Source organism: Lasiodiplodia theobromae, assembly GCF_012971845.1.
Source record: "Lasiodiplodia theobromae strain AM2As chromosome Unknown scaffold_3, whole genome shotgun sequence".
NCBI classification, from domain to species: domain Eukaryota; kingdom Fungi; phylum Ascomycota; class Dothideomycetes; order Botryosphaeriales; family Botryosphaeriaceae; genus Lasiodiplodia; species Lasiodiplodia theobromae.
Window position 1 is genome coordinate 1,091,424 of NW_023336519.1, and position 16,121 is coordinate 1,107,544.

Here is a 16,121-nt window from a genome sequence, read left to right on the forward strand (position 1 = left end):
CGCGCCTGCATGAATGCATTCTTCATCCGAGTCTCTTTTCTGTAGTACAAAAAAGCGGAAAATCGGAAAAGGGAGAGCGATTTATTGGGAAGCATTCGCAGACACAAAATGAAAGAAAAGGAAGAGAGCAAGATATCTCCTCTCCAAACTCCGGGTATACATGACAAACGTGAGGTAGGCCGCAGCTGCTGCTGTAGCAGAAAAAGAAAGGACGATGAGATACAGACGAAGACCAAACCTCTCCAGGGGGTTCACCGAACCCCAGATGATGCTACGGGGTGCTTGTTACAGCAGAGTCCATCAAGGAAGGACGAAAGAGGATGCAAGGAAAAGTCTATGAAGTAAGAGCGACAAGGGCATTTAACCCAAGACGACGGCCAAGATGATGATAGTCAGTACGACAGCGAGGATGAGCAGCAGGCAGCAGGCCTTGTTGCGGGCGGCCTTCTGGTGCCTGCTGGCCGCGGTGAGTTCGACATGGGCGCCGCGGGTGTCGGTGCGCACGCCCTCGACGTTCTCGCTGATAATATCGAGCTGCTCACCCTGCTCATGCACCATGTGGGCGACGTCACGGAACAGCTCGTTCAGCTCGCCAACTGACTGCTCGATGTTGCGGATCTCGGACTCGCGCTCGATGATGAGAGATTCCTGGAAGTCGACCTCATCCTGCGACGCGAGGCGCAGCTGCTCCTGCTCTTGGAGTTGCTGTTGTTGGTGGGATTGATGCTGCGCGCCGCCGGGGCTGGTAGCGTTCTCATCAAGGGCGGCACGCGCGGCGGCGGCGGAGCTGCGCTCTTTTTCGATGGCGCGACGTTGTAGAACTTGGAATTCGGTGAGGGACGCTTTGAATTCCCGGTTCAGTTTCCCCTGGGTGAATTTTTGGGATGGCTAGCGAGGAGATATGTTAGTGTTTGATCTACGCAAAACGTCTGGTGCCGGAGAATCTATTAAAAGAAACACAAGAGAACGCAATGTCCCCTTTTATTGCTGCAGCAAGAGAGAGACTGCGCTGCTGTGTTCACGTACCCCGAGATCAGGCCATTGCTGAACCTTCTTCAGACCCTCGCCAACTTCCTTGAACCCAGAACTCGTCTCTTCAATCAGGTCGCGGACCCGCTCGCGGACCCGTTCCGTCTCGCGCTTGGTGCCCAGGAGTGCGATCTGGTTGGAAAGGCGGGTGACGTTCGAGGTCAAGCTGAACAGCTGGTCGGAAAGCTGGGTGGTGAAGCGCTTGAACTCTGGGTCGTCGGCATACTCGGGATCGTCCTGCCGCCGCCAGGTCGTTGGCTGAGATTCCAGCCGGGACGAGTCGTCGAAAGACATGGTTGGGTGGGGTATAAGATGCGCTGGACGGTCGCGATACGGGCCAAGCGGGGGCAGGCGGGGTATATATCGACGTGGAATGCGGGTGCCTGGCGGTGGTGGTGGTTGGTTATCGGCGGTGATGCGGCGGTCGGAGGACGCAGCTGCCGGTCGGCAGATGACATCGTCCTGGGTGGCCCCTGCGCAGGCGCCTTCTTGGCAAGTGTTTTGCTTTCCCGCGCGAAAGTCAACACCAGCCCGAGCTTCTGCACGCGCTCATCTGAGCTGCCACCATCCACCTCCAACCCGCGCCGCTCCATTCGCTTCCGCCAAGTCTGTGCCGTGTCATGGACTGATCCCGGCCCTCGCTCCTTTCCATCGCCCAATCTCGCCCTCCGTAAACCGAACTCGTCGAGTAGCAAGCAACAACACTGGCATCATGGCGGCGAAGGCGCGTCCTTATCGGGGGTTCATGTCACCCTTTTTGCATCGCCAGTTTGGCTATGTGATGGGGTTGACGCTGGCCATCTGCTACGCCTATGCGCTATGGCAAGGCCAATTCAATAGCTGTGCGTCTCCGTTCGAGCAGCCGCAAAAGGCTCAGCTAATAACATGTTTCACAGGGATCTGGGTGTGGTTCTTCGCTGGTATCCGCGCCCTATTTCTTTTCATCGGCTTCTTGTTCACTCTGTGTCTTACCATGGCACACACCCATTGTGAGTCCCGCCCCATCGTCTAGCTCTCACACACGGCTAACCATTGCACAGCTGGCGAGCGAACAAACCCCTCCGAACTGCAAACCTTCACCCAATACCTCTACAGCTTCTCTACACTCAGCACGTTCGTGTGCTATGCCGGCTCTGCATACTGGTTTGCCATGGTCTACATCCTCTCGCAACCCGAGAAATCTAATCTGGGCATAGTCGACCCGGGGAAGTGAGTGGATGAGCAACGGATGCAGCAGAAATAACCGCTAACGATGGATGTGCAGGACTTATGAAAGATCGAGGATGAACGAGCGCCCACTTTATCTCTATACTATGTTCCTGCAGCTCGCTGCCGTTCAGGCCGTCTTCCATCTCTACAGAGACTACGGTCGCCTCCGCCTCCCTTTCAACAATCCTGCCTCGGCAGAAGGCGTGCCATCTCGCTCGCGCCAAGTCGCTCTAAAGAAGAGTCTTCTTCCTATACTCCACGACTCCATCTCCCGCGTCGGCCTCTTCCTCATCTTCGGAAATGTCACGTACTTCCTCTTTCTTAGACGTCTGGTTTGGAGTATCGGTTATCCTTTCGCCAAGGTTCGCGATAGCACCATCTTGGGCAACAAGCCGCGCCCGGGATTCAACCCATTCGAGCTTACCGGTCGTCTGGCTGTCGAAGGCATCATGTTGACCTACCTCTGGGAGTTTGCAACCACGGCCATGACCATCTACTTGTCCAAAGAGCCTGTCAAGAAGGATGCGGAACACAAGCCCATGCCAATCACCAACGACTCGAAGGATCCAAATGGCAGCTTGCTCTCCGGTCTGAGGGCCAAGAAGGACTTGCTCAGGGTAAGTAATGCGGACTTCAGACTACCAGGCTATTTCTGACACTTATCCGTAGACATATGCATTCTGGGAGCTTGCCATTATATCCCAGCGCTTCCCAGATCGCCGCGCTGCCATATACAAGGAGATTGATACTAAAACATTCAAAGCTGTTCTCGAAGCGTGCTTGGCTGAGATTACAGCAGTCAAAGGACGTATCGAAGCTGTTAGCGCTCCTCCGCCTCCACCTCCACCAACGGAGGTGGAGATGGCACAGCAGCGCCTCCAGCATGGCTACGCTCACAGGCCTCTTATTGCCGAACCCCTCAAGGCCGACGATATCTTCGCACCCGTCGATGCACCTGTAGGACGCGCAGCGAAAGAATTCCGCCGCGCCAAAGACTTCGCTAAGGCTCAAGGAAAGCACCCGGGCCCCCACCCGTTCGCGCCGATTGTGCAGGAGGAGATCCCCCGTCTGATCGAGAACACGACACAGAAGCTGCCGCAGGCGAGCGCGGTCCAAGCGTCGCTACAGCAGCTGCTGCGCTCTCCCTTCGGCGCACCCTTCCGCCAGACATTTGCGCGCCGCGCCGCCGTCATCGCGCTCGGCTCGCCGCACAGTCGCGCCACGACCGTGGTGAACGCTGTGACGGCTCTTACGCAGTTGGCACTGCGTAGTATCAAGGAAGACGTTTACGGCGTCGTCAACCGCGATGTCGTCGTCATCATCCGTACTTTCATCGCCGTCTTGACGTCGCTCGACAGCTTTGTCAAGACTGGTCTGGATGTGCATTGGAGTGATGTCGCGTATGATGAGAAGGAGAGCAGAAGGTATAAGAACATGGGCGAGGTGGGCGAGGTGGTGGCCGCACTGCGAACGGGCTTGAAGGAGGTGTTGGGACAGTTTGAGATGTACTTGAGGGGGATGGAGATGAGCGAGAAGGAGTTGCGGGAGGCGAAGGAATTATTGGCGGCGGTGAAGGTGGGAGCGGATGATCAATAAGGATGAAAGTAAGGGAGGTTGCGAAAAAGTTAGCGGGCTTATGAATGGGGATGATAGCTTGCTGAGAGGTAAGGTAGAGATGAGGGCTTTTTGTCTAGTCACCTTGCTCCCAGCGTTCCTTTGCATTAACCAGGATTCGGATCGGTTGGGTTAGGAATCCATACTACTGTTAAATATGAGCGAGGCGTTGGTGAGCTGTATTGATTCGAGACGATGTTGCTGTGGCAGCAACTTGGTCTGTCGCTGGTGTTGTTATCTGCAAAAGGGTGGAGTCGAGGGTTTGGGAGCGAAAGTTGAGGTCCATTGATGATTTTGCTACGAGAAGTGGTACTATCCCGGACATAAGATGTATACACTGCACACGCCAAATGAACTCTCATTTAGGAGTTCGTGCTGGTAGGGGCTATTTGGAAGTAAATTCAGTCAGCTCAAAAGTATGCGGTTGGTGTAATATTCATACTCTTAAGAAATCAGCTCAGGCATTTAGCGTCCAGCCGATGAGCTACTCAATCATCCCTCAATCACGAGTAAACTTTGCTTGAACCAGTATAAAAGGTAGCCCACGACCTAATGCTTAACTATCAGCAGCAATTGACCAATCGTTACATCATAGGCACACCATGCACACAGACTGGGTGTCTTTCTCTTCGGCTCTGACGGAACACATCTTCTACCCATTTCTCCTTTATCTTGTCATCTAACGGCGGAGTAAGATCACGACTTCCAGAACTCATCATTATCTCGTCCTTATAAATAGCACTAGCATCTCTTGATGACGAGCTAGTTCATTCTCCCAAGCCCACGAGCTTAGCGTCTGGACTTCTCGCTTAAACGAAAGTCATTTATGAAACGGTACTTCGAACCTCGAGCAGCGTTGGCAAAAGAAAAGTATGATGGACCCATGTGCTGGATTTGTGGTAGATTTCTGATTTGCGTATAATACGTTTCACTTGTCCCTGCAAATCTACCATGGGAAGAAGACAGAGACCGAAAAGTAGGAACTGCTTTATAAAGATTTACCAGCGCGGTCATCTATTCAGGTCAGCTGATCGCAAGTCTCCAGAATATGTGCATTCTCACGTAAGGTGAGGGCTGGCCGTCGGCCTCAATAGAAGCCACTCACTTTGCAAGACTCAGTATGTGAGTGAGAACTTAAGCCACTGAAGAACAAGCGCATGCCCAAGGCATTCCTCCCCTCAACCTTTTCTTTCACCAGCCCCTCCTATCACTCTTCCAAAAAGAGAATTCTGTTTCCGACTCAACTCCGTAGGAGGTATATAGCGAGGAAAGAAAAACAAAGAACAAGTCAAATGTATGCCGGATGCAAGCTGCTACCTATGCCTCGAAACCGGACCGCATTCTGCACCAGAGAGGAAGAAAAGAGGAAAAAGTAGGTATGAAGATGACACCGTAAATCATGCCCCTGAGTGCCAAATGCCATGCTATGCCATGCCCATGCTATGCTGCGAGAAGACGGTGTGTGGCTCCCAGCGATCAAACTTGACACACTCCAAAACGCCGTTAAGTGAGGGGATACCAAAGCCGTGCATCCGTCTGCCTCCAAATTATGTTCATGCTGTTTCCCATCGCGTCACTGCAGCCAGCGCCTTTTTCTTTTTTCCCCGCTACCAATGCATTCATCACTTCAGCTCCCCAGGAACATTCCTCCCCACTTTGAAGATCTTCTTCGCACGAGGCATCCTCCCATCTAGCCCCATCGTCCCATCTCGAAACGCCAGACGGCCTTCGTACAGAGTTGGCACGAAATTGGGTGGCAAGCCTAAAAGCTCCTCCAGCGTGTCGAACATCTCCGGCTTCTCCGAATCTAAATCATCGTTTTCGCCATTCGATGCTTCTCCGATGCCAGCCGGTGTCCCTCCTACCGTCGTGGCCTGCGTCGGCGCATCCGGCATATCCGTGTCATTGAAGTCGGAGTTCCACGGATCGTCGACGTCCAGATTCAAACGAGCACCATTCACCCTCGCTGTCTTGGCAGGACTAAGATTGCTATACCCGCTCCCTGGACGATTGGGTGGAGGGGCCTTGTATCCCTTGGGCTCGGGGCGGTCGAGCTCGACGTACAAGGCATTGGGCGGCCGATCGCGTCGTGCGTATGCAAGGTTCTTTGAGAAGCGCGCCTTGCGGCTCGGACGAGCTTTGATCTCCGCGATCTTCGCCTCGCGATCCCAAAGATCGTTGGTCGGGTCGTACTCTGGTGCTGCGGCCCAAAGGTCTCTGGTGTCGTGCTTTGCGTTATCTCGGTCCATTTGGATGATAGCACGGATTGCCGCTTGCTCTTCGGGCGTGACTTCTGTCTTTTGCCTCTTCGTAGGCCTTTCGGTGATGGGCGTGGGGGCGCTCCGGCGCCCTTGTGATTTCTGGTCTGTCATCCTGTGCTCTCGCTCGTCTGCTGTTTCCGCCATTGGTCCATCCGTGGGTGATGGTGTGAAAAGCTGTCGCTCTAAGTCGGCGTTCCGGACCGAGTCTGGCTCAGATTGGCCGATGGAGATGCCAGTACGAGGTGATTCCGGTGATGCGCTGGATCCAGCCTTGCGAGAAAACACGAGATGTGAGGAGCTCAAAGAGTTTGAGGGTGACTGTTGCCTGGGTATCTCATCCGGATCCATGGTGAGCTTGGTTCGTAGGGCGACCTCAGTTTTGGTAGTATCTTCGTGGTTTTGAAGATTGTCAATCTGGTGTGAAGGACCCGGTGGGCTCTCTTCTAACTGGTCCAAGGCAGGTGCAGTATCTTCAGCTCCGCTGTCTTCCTCGTCCAAGGAGTGAGATCCAAATGCAATGCCAGTTCTTGGACCACGACCCTCCTTCAAGTAGAGCCGCCATTTGTCTGTGTCTAGATCGAAGAACAAGGTCGGGATGATCTGGTGCTTGGCTTCCTCGGCATCGATCTTTTCTTGCTCAGCGACAAAATCTGAGGTGAGGATGTCCCAGACAGTGGCTGGCACATAGATGCCAGGTCTTTCATCCTTTGGCCAGAGTGATTTGACCTGTCGGCACTTCCACCAATCCGCAGCCTCTTTCGTGAGAAACCATTGCACAAGGATAGCGTAGCCGGGTCCGTCGCGCCGTTGTCTAATTTCCTCAATTTGAGCCATGGTATGTACCAGGGGTTTATGAGTATAATCAGCGAATCTGAAGCGATTGGGAAGAGGAGCCTTGATAAAGTCTCCAACGAAAAACCTCAGGTCGTGTCTTCTGAAGGATTGGACTTCAGCAAGCTGTGTCCACCTCTCAATTGGGATGTCTTTGAACCCAGCAACGATGTCACGCCCATCAGCATCGTACGCGACTCTGTGCCGCTTAATGAACATGGGTGTCTCCTCTGCGTGCGTGGATGATTTCGAGCCCTCCTTCTGCGCATGCGCTTGCTTTGAAACGGACGTGTTAGCTGCGGCACGAGCACCTTTCGGTGCATCATGGAACTCTTTTCGGCGTTGCGTCGAGCTGCTGCGCCCGGCTTGCAACGTCTTCTTGTGCAGCTTTTCTCGCTCGGTTTCGAGGTTTGCTTTGAACTCAACCACCCAGTCGGGTGAGATTTTCCAGCGCGAGAGGTGTCTGGCACCTTCCATGATGGGCTCAGCCTTGGGGAACTTCACCTTCTGCTGGCTTAGGGTGGCGGCTATGCTGCTTCTCTGGGTGGTATTGTTGATGTCGTAATTTTCGACGTTGTTCGCAATCCACTGATGGACTTGAGCTGCAGTCATGCGATGATCGCTCGCTTCCGCCAGGGCAAATCCTATCAGGTCTGGCCAGCTGAAACATCCGGGCAATTTGGCAGAAGGCTCAGTGGCATTGGCGACTTTGCGGCCGACGTTCGGCCGCTCCCCTGACACTGCATCGCTGCGACTATCTCTTGCACCTTCGGATCCGATGGTAGAAAGTGCATTGTCGGATTCCATGCCCGCGTCGTCGTCATTGTTGATGGTTTTGTTGACAGGAGACCACGATCGGCGCCGCTCTAATCCGTTCGCCTCGGCGCTCGGGCCTCGCGGCACCGTCTCCGGCGTCGCTGCATCCTCCTGTCTCTCGACTTCTTTAGGTGATGCTATGCTCTCATAACGACGTTCAGGAGTATCGGTCATTTCTCGACTACAGCCCGCAGACTCGCTCTCTGCAATGGACTGCAGCGACGATAAATCATCAGCTAGCGTCGGCTGTCTGCTAACATCGGCCTCGAGATCTCTCTGCGGTTGCTTGGCAATTGAATGCTCGCTCTTAAACTGAGGAGCTTTCGCATCTTGGGACGCTGATTTCGTTGGCGAGGCAACACCATTCGCATGGTACTTCTCCGGCTGTAACCTCCGCCGCCAAATTTCTTCGGCCGTCACAGATGACGGAGGGACGGGGGTGCCATCTTCTTCGCCTACTTGTTCCTTTTTGCAACGGGCGCTTGTGGAGGTGTCAGCTTTGTTTGGCCTCAAATCGATGGAAGAGCATCAACTGACCATGTTGCCTCCTCTGCAATTCCCAGCTTGGAGAACAATGTCTTTCCACACATACTGCACCGTGATCGTGAATTGCGTTTCTTGTCCTGTGGAGATTTTGGCGCTTCTGGACTACCCTCAATAAGCTCTTCGGAGCCCTTGCTCAAAACAGGCACGGTCTTATCGTCCGGTTTTTCTGTTCTGTCTACCTCGGCAATATCGAGAGAAAGGTCTGGTATTTCCGGTTGAAGATCCGCTTGTTGAACGTCCCAGGGCACTGCGTGGTCCGCATCACCCTCTGCCGGTTTCTTAGGAGCTTGGACTTTTTCAAATGCTGCAGATCTGGGTTTTGCTATTGCTGCATTTGCTGTATGGTGCTTTCCATGCGTTTTCGGGCCCGATTCATCCAGATCGATTTGCGTATCGGGATGAGATTGCATGTTGTGCAAAATTTCAGTGGCCCTCGGCTTTTCCACATCGTAGTTGTGCTTTTGTGTAGGATGCCTGCCTGAGGAATGCTTGTGCACTTCTACAGCCGCGGCAAGCCCATTCTGTAACACAAATTAGCCGTTGAGTCATGCCCAAGAAAAAAAAAGGGGGTGCATACAGCTCCTGTAGCCCTGCCTCGAAGTCGTGGATCGGTGGCAATCATCTTGTTTCGCAGTCGGGGATCCAGAATTTCGCTTTCGCTCTGGGGATTCAAACTTTTGCTCGTAGATGGTTCCGATGCTCCGTTCAGAATTGCTTGTGCAACTCCACCCATTCGAAGCTGCCCAGCTGGCTGCTTCCCCCCGTCTTGTGTATCATTCTCTAGCGGTGCAGGCGCAAGTATCGTTCGCCCCGAGCCTTCTGTTTGCGTATTCTGCTGAGCGGGGCGTGGTTTTGGCCTCCCTTTCTTGATGCAATAATTGCACTGCCATGTAGCTCTACAAATATGTTAGCCTTTTGCGTCTTGTCTGGGAACTTATACTCTCTTACAAATCCTCCTTCGGGCGCGGTTGTGGTTTTCTGCATTCTGCATGGTAGTGTCGAGGACATGTCCTGCAGGCAATCTTTGAATTGTAAGTTGGAAAATGATTGCCTTTACACTCAGCGCAGTGCGTTTTCGCCCTTGTCGTCGCAGAAGAGATCTCGGACGGGGTTATGGAAATTTCATCATCAGCTTTCGCTCGCAGATGTGATGCAGAAGGACCATCGACTGGTAACGGCAGGCTCTCAAATCTGCTTTCAGAATTTTCGAGCGGCGCTCCCGTCTTCTGAAATCCCCTCTCATCATTATTCAGCGGCCGCTTGGGTGGCACGCCGCCATCGATGCGGAGTTCCATGTGCAACGTATACTCGCCAAACAATGTTGACATATTGGTGAGCTCATAACATCTTTGCAGCTCCTTCCGACCAAATACGTCGTCAGAAGAGAATATGTAATATCCGTTCACCTCCGCCTTGACAGAGAAGTTATGGAAGTCTTTCTTAAAGAATTTGCGCAAATGCGGGATAGTGTGGCGCATGAACGGCAGATAGGAGCTGGAAATGAAGATGTGGGGCCTCTCCTTCAGACGGGGGAGATCCTTGTATTGTATGACATCGGGATTTTTCTCGTCCACTGCGGTATCATATGCTTTCTGCTGGGCAGTGTGGTTTTGCCGACGGAGTCGATTCTGATGTTTTGGTCCACGAGGGACCCCCGAAAAGTCATTGTTTATACCCACGGGGCCTGGGTGGTTTTGCGTCTTGTGATCTCCGTTGAGCCTTTTTGGCCCAGCATTAGAGATCTCGCGTGGCCTGGATTGACCTGTCGCCGAGGAGTTCATCTGCCGCAGCTGCTGCATTGGCCGCCTAGGCTTGTCAAGACGGTTATCATACTTTGATGTAACTACGCCATTGTGCATGTCTCGGCCTGGAGAGGTGGAGGGCCTCCGGAGACTCGAATGCTCGGCGTTTTGTTTTGTTTTAGTCGACGGCAAAGCATTAGGCCGATGGTGGTCATAGTTGGGCCTGTATGTATCTCCTCGCCCCAGCGCCGACGCATTATTTTCCAGATGACGTCTTTCCGACCATAGCGACGATTCAAGCAGGTCGTCTCTCGGCTTTTTCGACATTGAGCCTGGTATTTTCGACGACGCTGCTCGAACCGTCCTGTCAAGAGCCGTGCTGACGAATTCGATATCTTCAATTATCCAGTCTTTCTTGTTGCGAGCTTGGTTGAAGGGCGCCTTTCCACGAAGTCTGTGGGTGCAGGCAATGTCACACGCCGTCTCGAAAGCTTGAGGATCTGTAATGTACCACACCTTCTCAAATGGTCTTGCTTCAAGCTCTTGAAGTTTCTCACTATGAAGAATATCACAATGCGTGCCGAAGAGATCCTCCACGTCGATGTTTGGCCCGGTCTTATCGACGACGAATGTCGACGCGTTGTTGTCACGATTGAAGCGGATGATCCAGTACGAGCCTGTATTGTCGAGACCAAGAAGCGCCTTTTCAGAAGACTGACTCATGAATGTCAGTGCTCAGACATCGCAGCACTAGCAAGTCGTGATTACGAGTCGAAAGAGCACGTTAGCGCCTGTTGTAGTTCGCTCAGTAAGCCTCTCCTAGAAGTCCTGAAAGTTAGCCAAATTTCTGCCAGCTGATTCATCTGTCAAACTCGAAAAAGTATTCGACGTCTCAGATCTTTTCAGTTTGTTTTTGATTGATCATTTCGCGTCCTACGAGGTTCCGGAAGTTCTTCGCCCGTCGACAACAGGCACCTCGGCTACTCAAGCGAACATGCGAGCCCATGAAATCCAGGACTGGTTGTTTGTCTCCTAGAACCCGAGAGCAAGGTGCTAGCGGTTCATAGGTGTCCGCGACTGCCATTAGTCTGGACCCATTGAGGTTCCTCTAGAGCCAAGACTCCAATAAGTCGCACATTCTTGGCGTTGATATCCTCTTCTAGATTTGGACCCGAATGTCACTGGTGACATGCGAGGTCGGTTGAAGAGTCCACTCGAGGACCATTTAGGCTGCAGAATGGCCATGAGAGCGTCCTAAGCAACCTGCTGTCGGACAGACGAGTCCGCCCGGAACCATCGATAGGAGTATGCGATCGGACCTTTTACCTAGACATCATCGACGGAGGCCATCTGGCTGCGTAGCTTCTTGAGAAGCAGCACAGATCAAGGGAAAGAGGAAAGGAAACAGAGAAAATGTCGCCATACCTAACGTTCTTTCGGTCGCCAGTAGAGCTGCGAAGTGTCGATAGTAAAGGCTGCCCTAGACGAACTCTTCCGGCGACCGAATCAAAGACCTTGACAGGAACAGTCACGGGCATTTAGCATCGGCAGTAGAATGCGTAGTGAGAAAGTGAAGAGCAGCTCAAAGAGGGCGTCATGGGGCCAAACGATGCCACGCGCGTGTGCGAGCACTGACTAGCGTGACGTTTGGCCGAAGAAAAGTTGAAGACGGAGGCAGTGGCGCTGCAGATCGGACAATTGAAGTAGCGGCGGCCTCGACTGTTGTTGCGACGGGAATACCCAGAGCCACCGGACGAAAAGTCGATCGGTCAGCTTGGAGGGGGAAGATGAAAAGAAGAAGAGAGGCGCGGGCGACGGCGGGCGTCCGACGTGCACGAGAGAAGGCGCGCGCGGATCACTGAGCGCTACTCCCAAAGAAGGAAAGCGCACCGGTTATCGATAAGGGCAGCATCACAACTCGTGTCCGCGTCGTGGGGCCGTCATGCCCGTCACTGTCCCCTTGCCTGACGATCGTCTCTGGGTAAGCCTCCAATCCGGTCGCCAAGCGTCGCGATGGACTTCCTCAAGTCTGCAGTCGCCTCCGCCATCTCCAAGGGCCCTGCGTTTGGCTATTCTTTCGGCGACAGAGTCGACATCGATCAGTCAATATGGACTCTCCATAATGGCACGAAGCGAGTACGGCCCTGGGACCCCTTGCGCGTGCACACGGGATGCTAACACGCGGCGCACAGGAGGATGGCTCGAAATGCAGTATCTTCTCCTTCGACGTTGCCTCGAACAAGTCTCGCCTACCTCTTGCGAAGAACGCGCTGCGTAAACTGCGCACCATTAGGCACCCTGGCGTTATAAAGGTACTGGACACGGTGGAGACAGAGACATATATCTACATCGCAACTGAGCGTCTCGTCCCGCTGAGCTGGCACACGCGCCGCAAAGCGCTTGCCGAGGAGACGATCAAATGGGGCCTGCATAATGTTGCCAAAACACTCAAGTTCCTGAATGGAGAGGCTAGCTCGGTACACGGTTGCGTACGCGTCGCGTCTATATTTACGAGCGAGAGCGGCGAATGGAAGCTCGGTGGCTTCGACATTCTAAGCTCCATGAAGGAGGACGATGCTGTCATTTACAGCTTTGGTGGCCTAGTGCCTGACGCGAACCGCTACGCACCGCCCGAGATTTCAAAGGGAGGCTGGGACGTGATTAAGAGCAACCCCATTACCGCCATAGATGCATACGGGTTTGGCACAGTGGTTTTCGAGACTTTCAATGGCAGCTTCCAGGGAACAGACCAGCTTGGACAAATCAAGAGCATTCCGCCCACGATGCAACAAAGTTACAGGCGGCTGATCAACCCCAGCCCTAAAGCTCGATCGAGCGTTGGTCAGTTCCTGGATCAAGGGCAGCGAGCGGGTGGATTCTTCCAGACGCCCTTGATCTCCTTGACGGATGGTATTGAGAGCCTTGGTTTGAAGGGCGAATATGAGAGGGATGAGCTGCTCAGCCAGCTCGAAGATGTAGCAGACGACTTTCCCGAGGACTTCTTCAAGATGAAGGTTCTCCCAGAACTGCTGAAATCAGTAGAGTTCGGTGGCGGTGGACCCAAGGTTTTCGGCCTAGTCATGAAGATTGCCTCGAAGCTGTCGGATGAAGAATACGACGCTCAGATTACTCCTGTCATTGTTAGGCTCTTCCAGAGCCCGGACCGAGCAATACGCGTTTGCCTTCTTGACAACCTTCCACTGATGATCGACCACTTATCCAACAAGATCGTCAATGACAAGATCTTCCCCCAGATGGTACGCTGAGTGCTCTAAAAGCGCACTATGCTTGACTAACAACTGCACAGGTCACCGGCTTCTCCGATACCGCACCAGTCCTCCGAGAGCAGACGGTCAAAGCAGTTCTCACAGTGGTACCTAAGCTCTCTGATCGGACCGTCAACGGAGAACTCCTTAGACATCTTGCCAAAACGGCCAACGACGAGCAACCAGGCATTAGAACCAACACTACAATCTGCCTAGGAAAAATTGCGCGGAATCTTGGAGCAAGCTCTCGTACCAAGGTCCTAACTGCTGCCTTCGGCCGTGCTCTACGCGACCCTTTCGTTCACGCAAGAAATGCCGCTCTGCTGGCACTCGCCGCAACAGCCGACCTCTACAGTGAAGAAGACTGCGCATCGAAACTCCTTCCAGGCATCTGCCCGTCATTAGTCGACAAGGAGAAGTTAGTTGTCCCAATTTGAAGCATCAGCCTACCTCGTACTAACATCCACTCCAGACTCATCCGCGACCAAGCGAACAAAACCATGGACATCTACGTTGCCCGCATCCGCAAGCACCAAACCACCATGCCCGAGACCGTCTTGCCCCCTACCCCCGCCGCCGGGCCTGCCGGCGCCGGCATCCCGCGCATGTCGACCCCGCAGCAAGACAATTCCTGGGCCGGCTGGGCCATCTCGTCCTTCACGAACAAGCTCGCGGCCGCTACGGGCGACATCCAGACCTCTACCAATGGCGGTGGCCTCAAACCCGATGCAGCAGCAGCGCCGCGCTCCTCTTCGACTCCACCTACAACGACCTCAACCACACGCCCTACCTCTTCCACCAGCACCGCCTCCACCCTCCACCGCCAAACCCTCAACAAATCTCACACGACAACCTCAACATCTGCCACCTCGCCCGCGCCCTCCGAGGCCGAAGCCGAAGACTTCGGCGCCGCATGGGGCGACGACTTCAACGACAACACCGGCAACGATGACGATGATGGCTGGGGCAATGCAGCAGATGACCACGATCCCTTTTCCCCCGCGCCAACGAAGAAGGAAGCACCCGCCGTTCCCTTCGACGATAACGGCGAGCCCGACTTTGCTGGCTGGCTCACCGCGCAGGCGCAGGCGAAAGCAGCGTTCAAGAAGCCTCTGCCTAAGGGGCTGGCATCAGCGAAGTCGTCGGCGAGCGCTGGTAGTAGACCCGGTGCCGGACCGCGGGCGAGTTCGATGGGTAGCGCCGGTACCGCAGCTGGGGCGAGGAAGTCGGTCGTTACGGGGCAAGCAAGGAAAACGGCGGCGACGACGAAGGCGGAAGAGGAGAAGAAGAGGAAGGAAGAGGAAGCTAAGAAGAAGGCTGAGGAGGAGGAGATGGATGAGGGATGGGGTGATGCGTGGGATTGAGGTGAGCACTGAACAATTTGGCATTTTGGGCGTTTGCGAGGATATCCTTTTGATGTGGAGGTAGAGAGGCTGGGGGAAAGACAGTAGGTTGCTGGGCAGGTGGATTGTTGTTGGGGATTCGAGGCAACCCTAGTGATATCATTTTGGGTAATCTGTTTCCCTTTGTAGTGTCATAATCTTTTTTACCCTACTTATTGAATAACTCAGTGGCTGCACTAGACGGAGGGAAAATCCACCATCGAATGCACAAGGTCTTTCGCTCGTCCTGGTTTCAAGCAGCAGACCACCCATCATTCCCTTATGTAAAGTAAAGACCCATTTCACCACTCCCCATTGCAACCCCGAAATTGACTCCAGACCGAAATTCGAAAACCAAAGTGTCTTTCTGACGCCGGATAGCGCCAGAACGCCATTGAAGGGGATAATAGGAGTGCATATGCACGCCTCAACTCGCAGCTGCGCTCCACCGTTCTTTTGGTCGATCGTTCCCGATGGAAGTCGGCCGGAGAACAAATCATTGGTCGACTACCACGATGGCACACCATCGGCGATGGTGCTTCAACCACAGATCCCCCATCGCCCATAGCGCTTTACCGTGCGGGATCTCGATCGGGCCGTTCGCAACAACGCTCACCGTCGCAAGGCGGCGCTAGTGACCGGAGTTCTCCTTGACGATCTGCTTCACCTTCTTCTCGTAGGCGGCGCGATCCTTCTTGAACAGGTTGAAGGCGTCGGCCTGGGCGGGCGACTCAGGGTTTGGCTCGTCCAGCAGCGACTGGATGCCCAACAGGATCTCCTTGACCGTGATAGCTGGACGCCAGCCCTCCTCCTCGTTCAGGATGGACAGGCAGACGGTGCCGGACGGGTAGACGTTGGGGTGGAATAGCGGCGGGACGAACTTGCCTGAAAGTGCGCGCCAGATGTTAGCCAGATTCTTGTAGTATGCGGGCTGGACAGAATGTGGTTGTTGTTTTGTTCGAGCGAGGTGTCTTACACTTCGGAGGCTTGGTAGGATACTCTGCAACAGTTGTGGCGTGGTCAGCATGGCGCGCGAGATCGAAGAGAGCGGGCAATGTCTTACCCTCGGGGAAGGTCACTTCCAACTTGAAGACGCCGCCCTCCCAGATGGTGCGGTCCTTGCCGGGAATGGCGCATTCCCACTTCCTGAGGTCGAGGACGCCTTGAGCGTTCTTCATGGGACGGGCGACGAAGCCGAAGGGGTGGTCCTTCCGCCACTGCTTACTGTTATCAATGAGATCAGGATTGTAATGAATCGCGGGGAGCAGCTTGGTCGACGGGCGGGAGAGTGGAGGACAGAGGGTTCATCGTGTTGGAGCTGTGGCAGCGGAGCGGTGAGGCGCTTACCGTTCCTCCGCGAGGCGGGTCGTGGCGAGCGACATGGCGGCGGTGTTTGGTTGCTGAAGCGCTGGCCGGCAAGGCTGT

General features: G+C 54.2%; 6 protein-coding genes across 6 annotated transcripts; 2 read left to right on the forward strand and 4 right to left on the reverse strand.

Annotated features, from left to right (window-relative positions):
• Positions 1–360: 360 nt before the first annotated feature.
• Positions 361–1,323, reverse strand: LTHEOB_1294 (Snare domain protein; the record flags this gene model as incomplete). Its single annotated transcript, XM_035509862.1, has 2 exons — positions 361–888; positions 1,027–1,323. The coding sequence occupies 2 exons, from the start codon at positions 1,321–1,323 to the stop codon at positions 361–363; spliced, it is 825 nt and encodes a 274-aa protein (XP_035367641.1).
• A 418-nt stretch (positions 1,324–1,741) lies between these two features.
• LTHEOB_1295 (Nuclear envelope protein) lies at positions 1,742–3,834 on the forward strand (the record flags this gene model as incomplete). The annotated part of the gene is made up of 5 exons (XM_035509873.1): positions 1,742–1,871; positions 1,926–2,018; positions 2,070–2,238; positions 2,294–2,855; positions 2,908–3,834. 5 exons carry the CDS (start codon positions 1,742–1,744, stop codon positions 3,832–3,834), a joined length of 1,881 nt encoding a protein of 626 aa, XP_035367642.1.
• A 1,640-nt stretch (positions 3,835–5,474) lies between these two features.
• On the reverse strand, positions 5,475–8,928 carry LTHEOB_1296 (Set1-like protein; the record flags this gene model as incomplete). Its single annotated transcript, XM_035509884.1, has 3 exons — positions 5,475–8,215; positions 8,353–8,827; positions 8,884–8,928. 3 exons carry the CDS (start codon positions 8,926–8,928, stop codon positions 5,475–5,477), a joined length of 3,261 nt encoding a protein of 1,086 aa, XP_035367643.1.
• A 437-nt stretch (positions 8,929–9,365) lies between these two features.
• On the reverse strand, positions 9,366–10,771 carry LTHEOB_1297 (Histone-lysine N-methyltransferase; the record flags this gene model as incomplete). The annotated part of the gene is made up of 2 exons (XM_035509895.1): positions 9,366–9,406; positions 9,469–10,771. The coding sequence occupies 2 exons, from the start codon at positions 10,769–10,771 to the stop codon at positions 9,366–9,368; spliced, it is 1,344 nt and encodes a 447-aa protein (XP_035367644.1).
• Positions 10,772–12,061: 1,290 nt separating this feature from the next.
• LTHEOB_1298 (Protein kinase) lies at positions 12,062–14,678 on the forward strand (the record flags this gene model as incomplete). The annotated part of the gene is made up of 4 exons (XM_035509906.1): positions 12,062–12,184; positions 12,241–13,305; positions 13,356–13,732; positions 13,787–14,678. 4 exons carry the CDS (start codon positions 12,062–12,064, stop codon positions 14,676–14,678), a joined length of 2,457 nt encoding a protein of 818 aa, XP_035367645.1.
• Positions 14,679–15,327: 649 nt separating this feature from the next.
• On the reverse strand, positions 15,328–16,078 carry LTHEOB_1299 (Sumo conjugating enzyme; the record flags this gene model as incomplete). Its single annotated transcript, XM_035509917.1, has 4 exons — positions 15,328–15,581; positions 15,673–15,696; positions 15,760–15,920; positions 16,044–16,078. 4 exons carry the CDS (start codon positions 16,076–16,078, stop codon positions 15,328–15,330), a joined length of 474 nt encoding a protein of 157 aa, XP_035367646.1.
• Between the last annotated feature and the right edge of the window lie 43 nt (positions 16,079–16,121).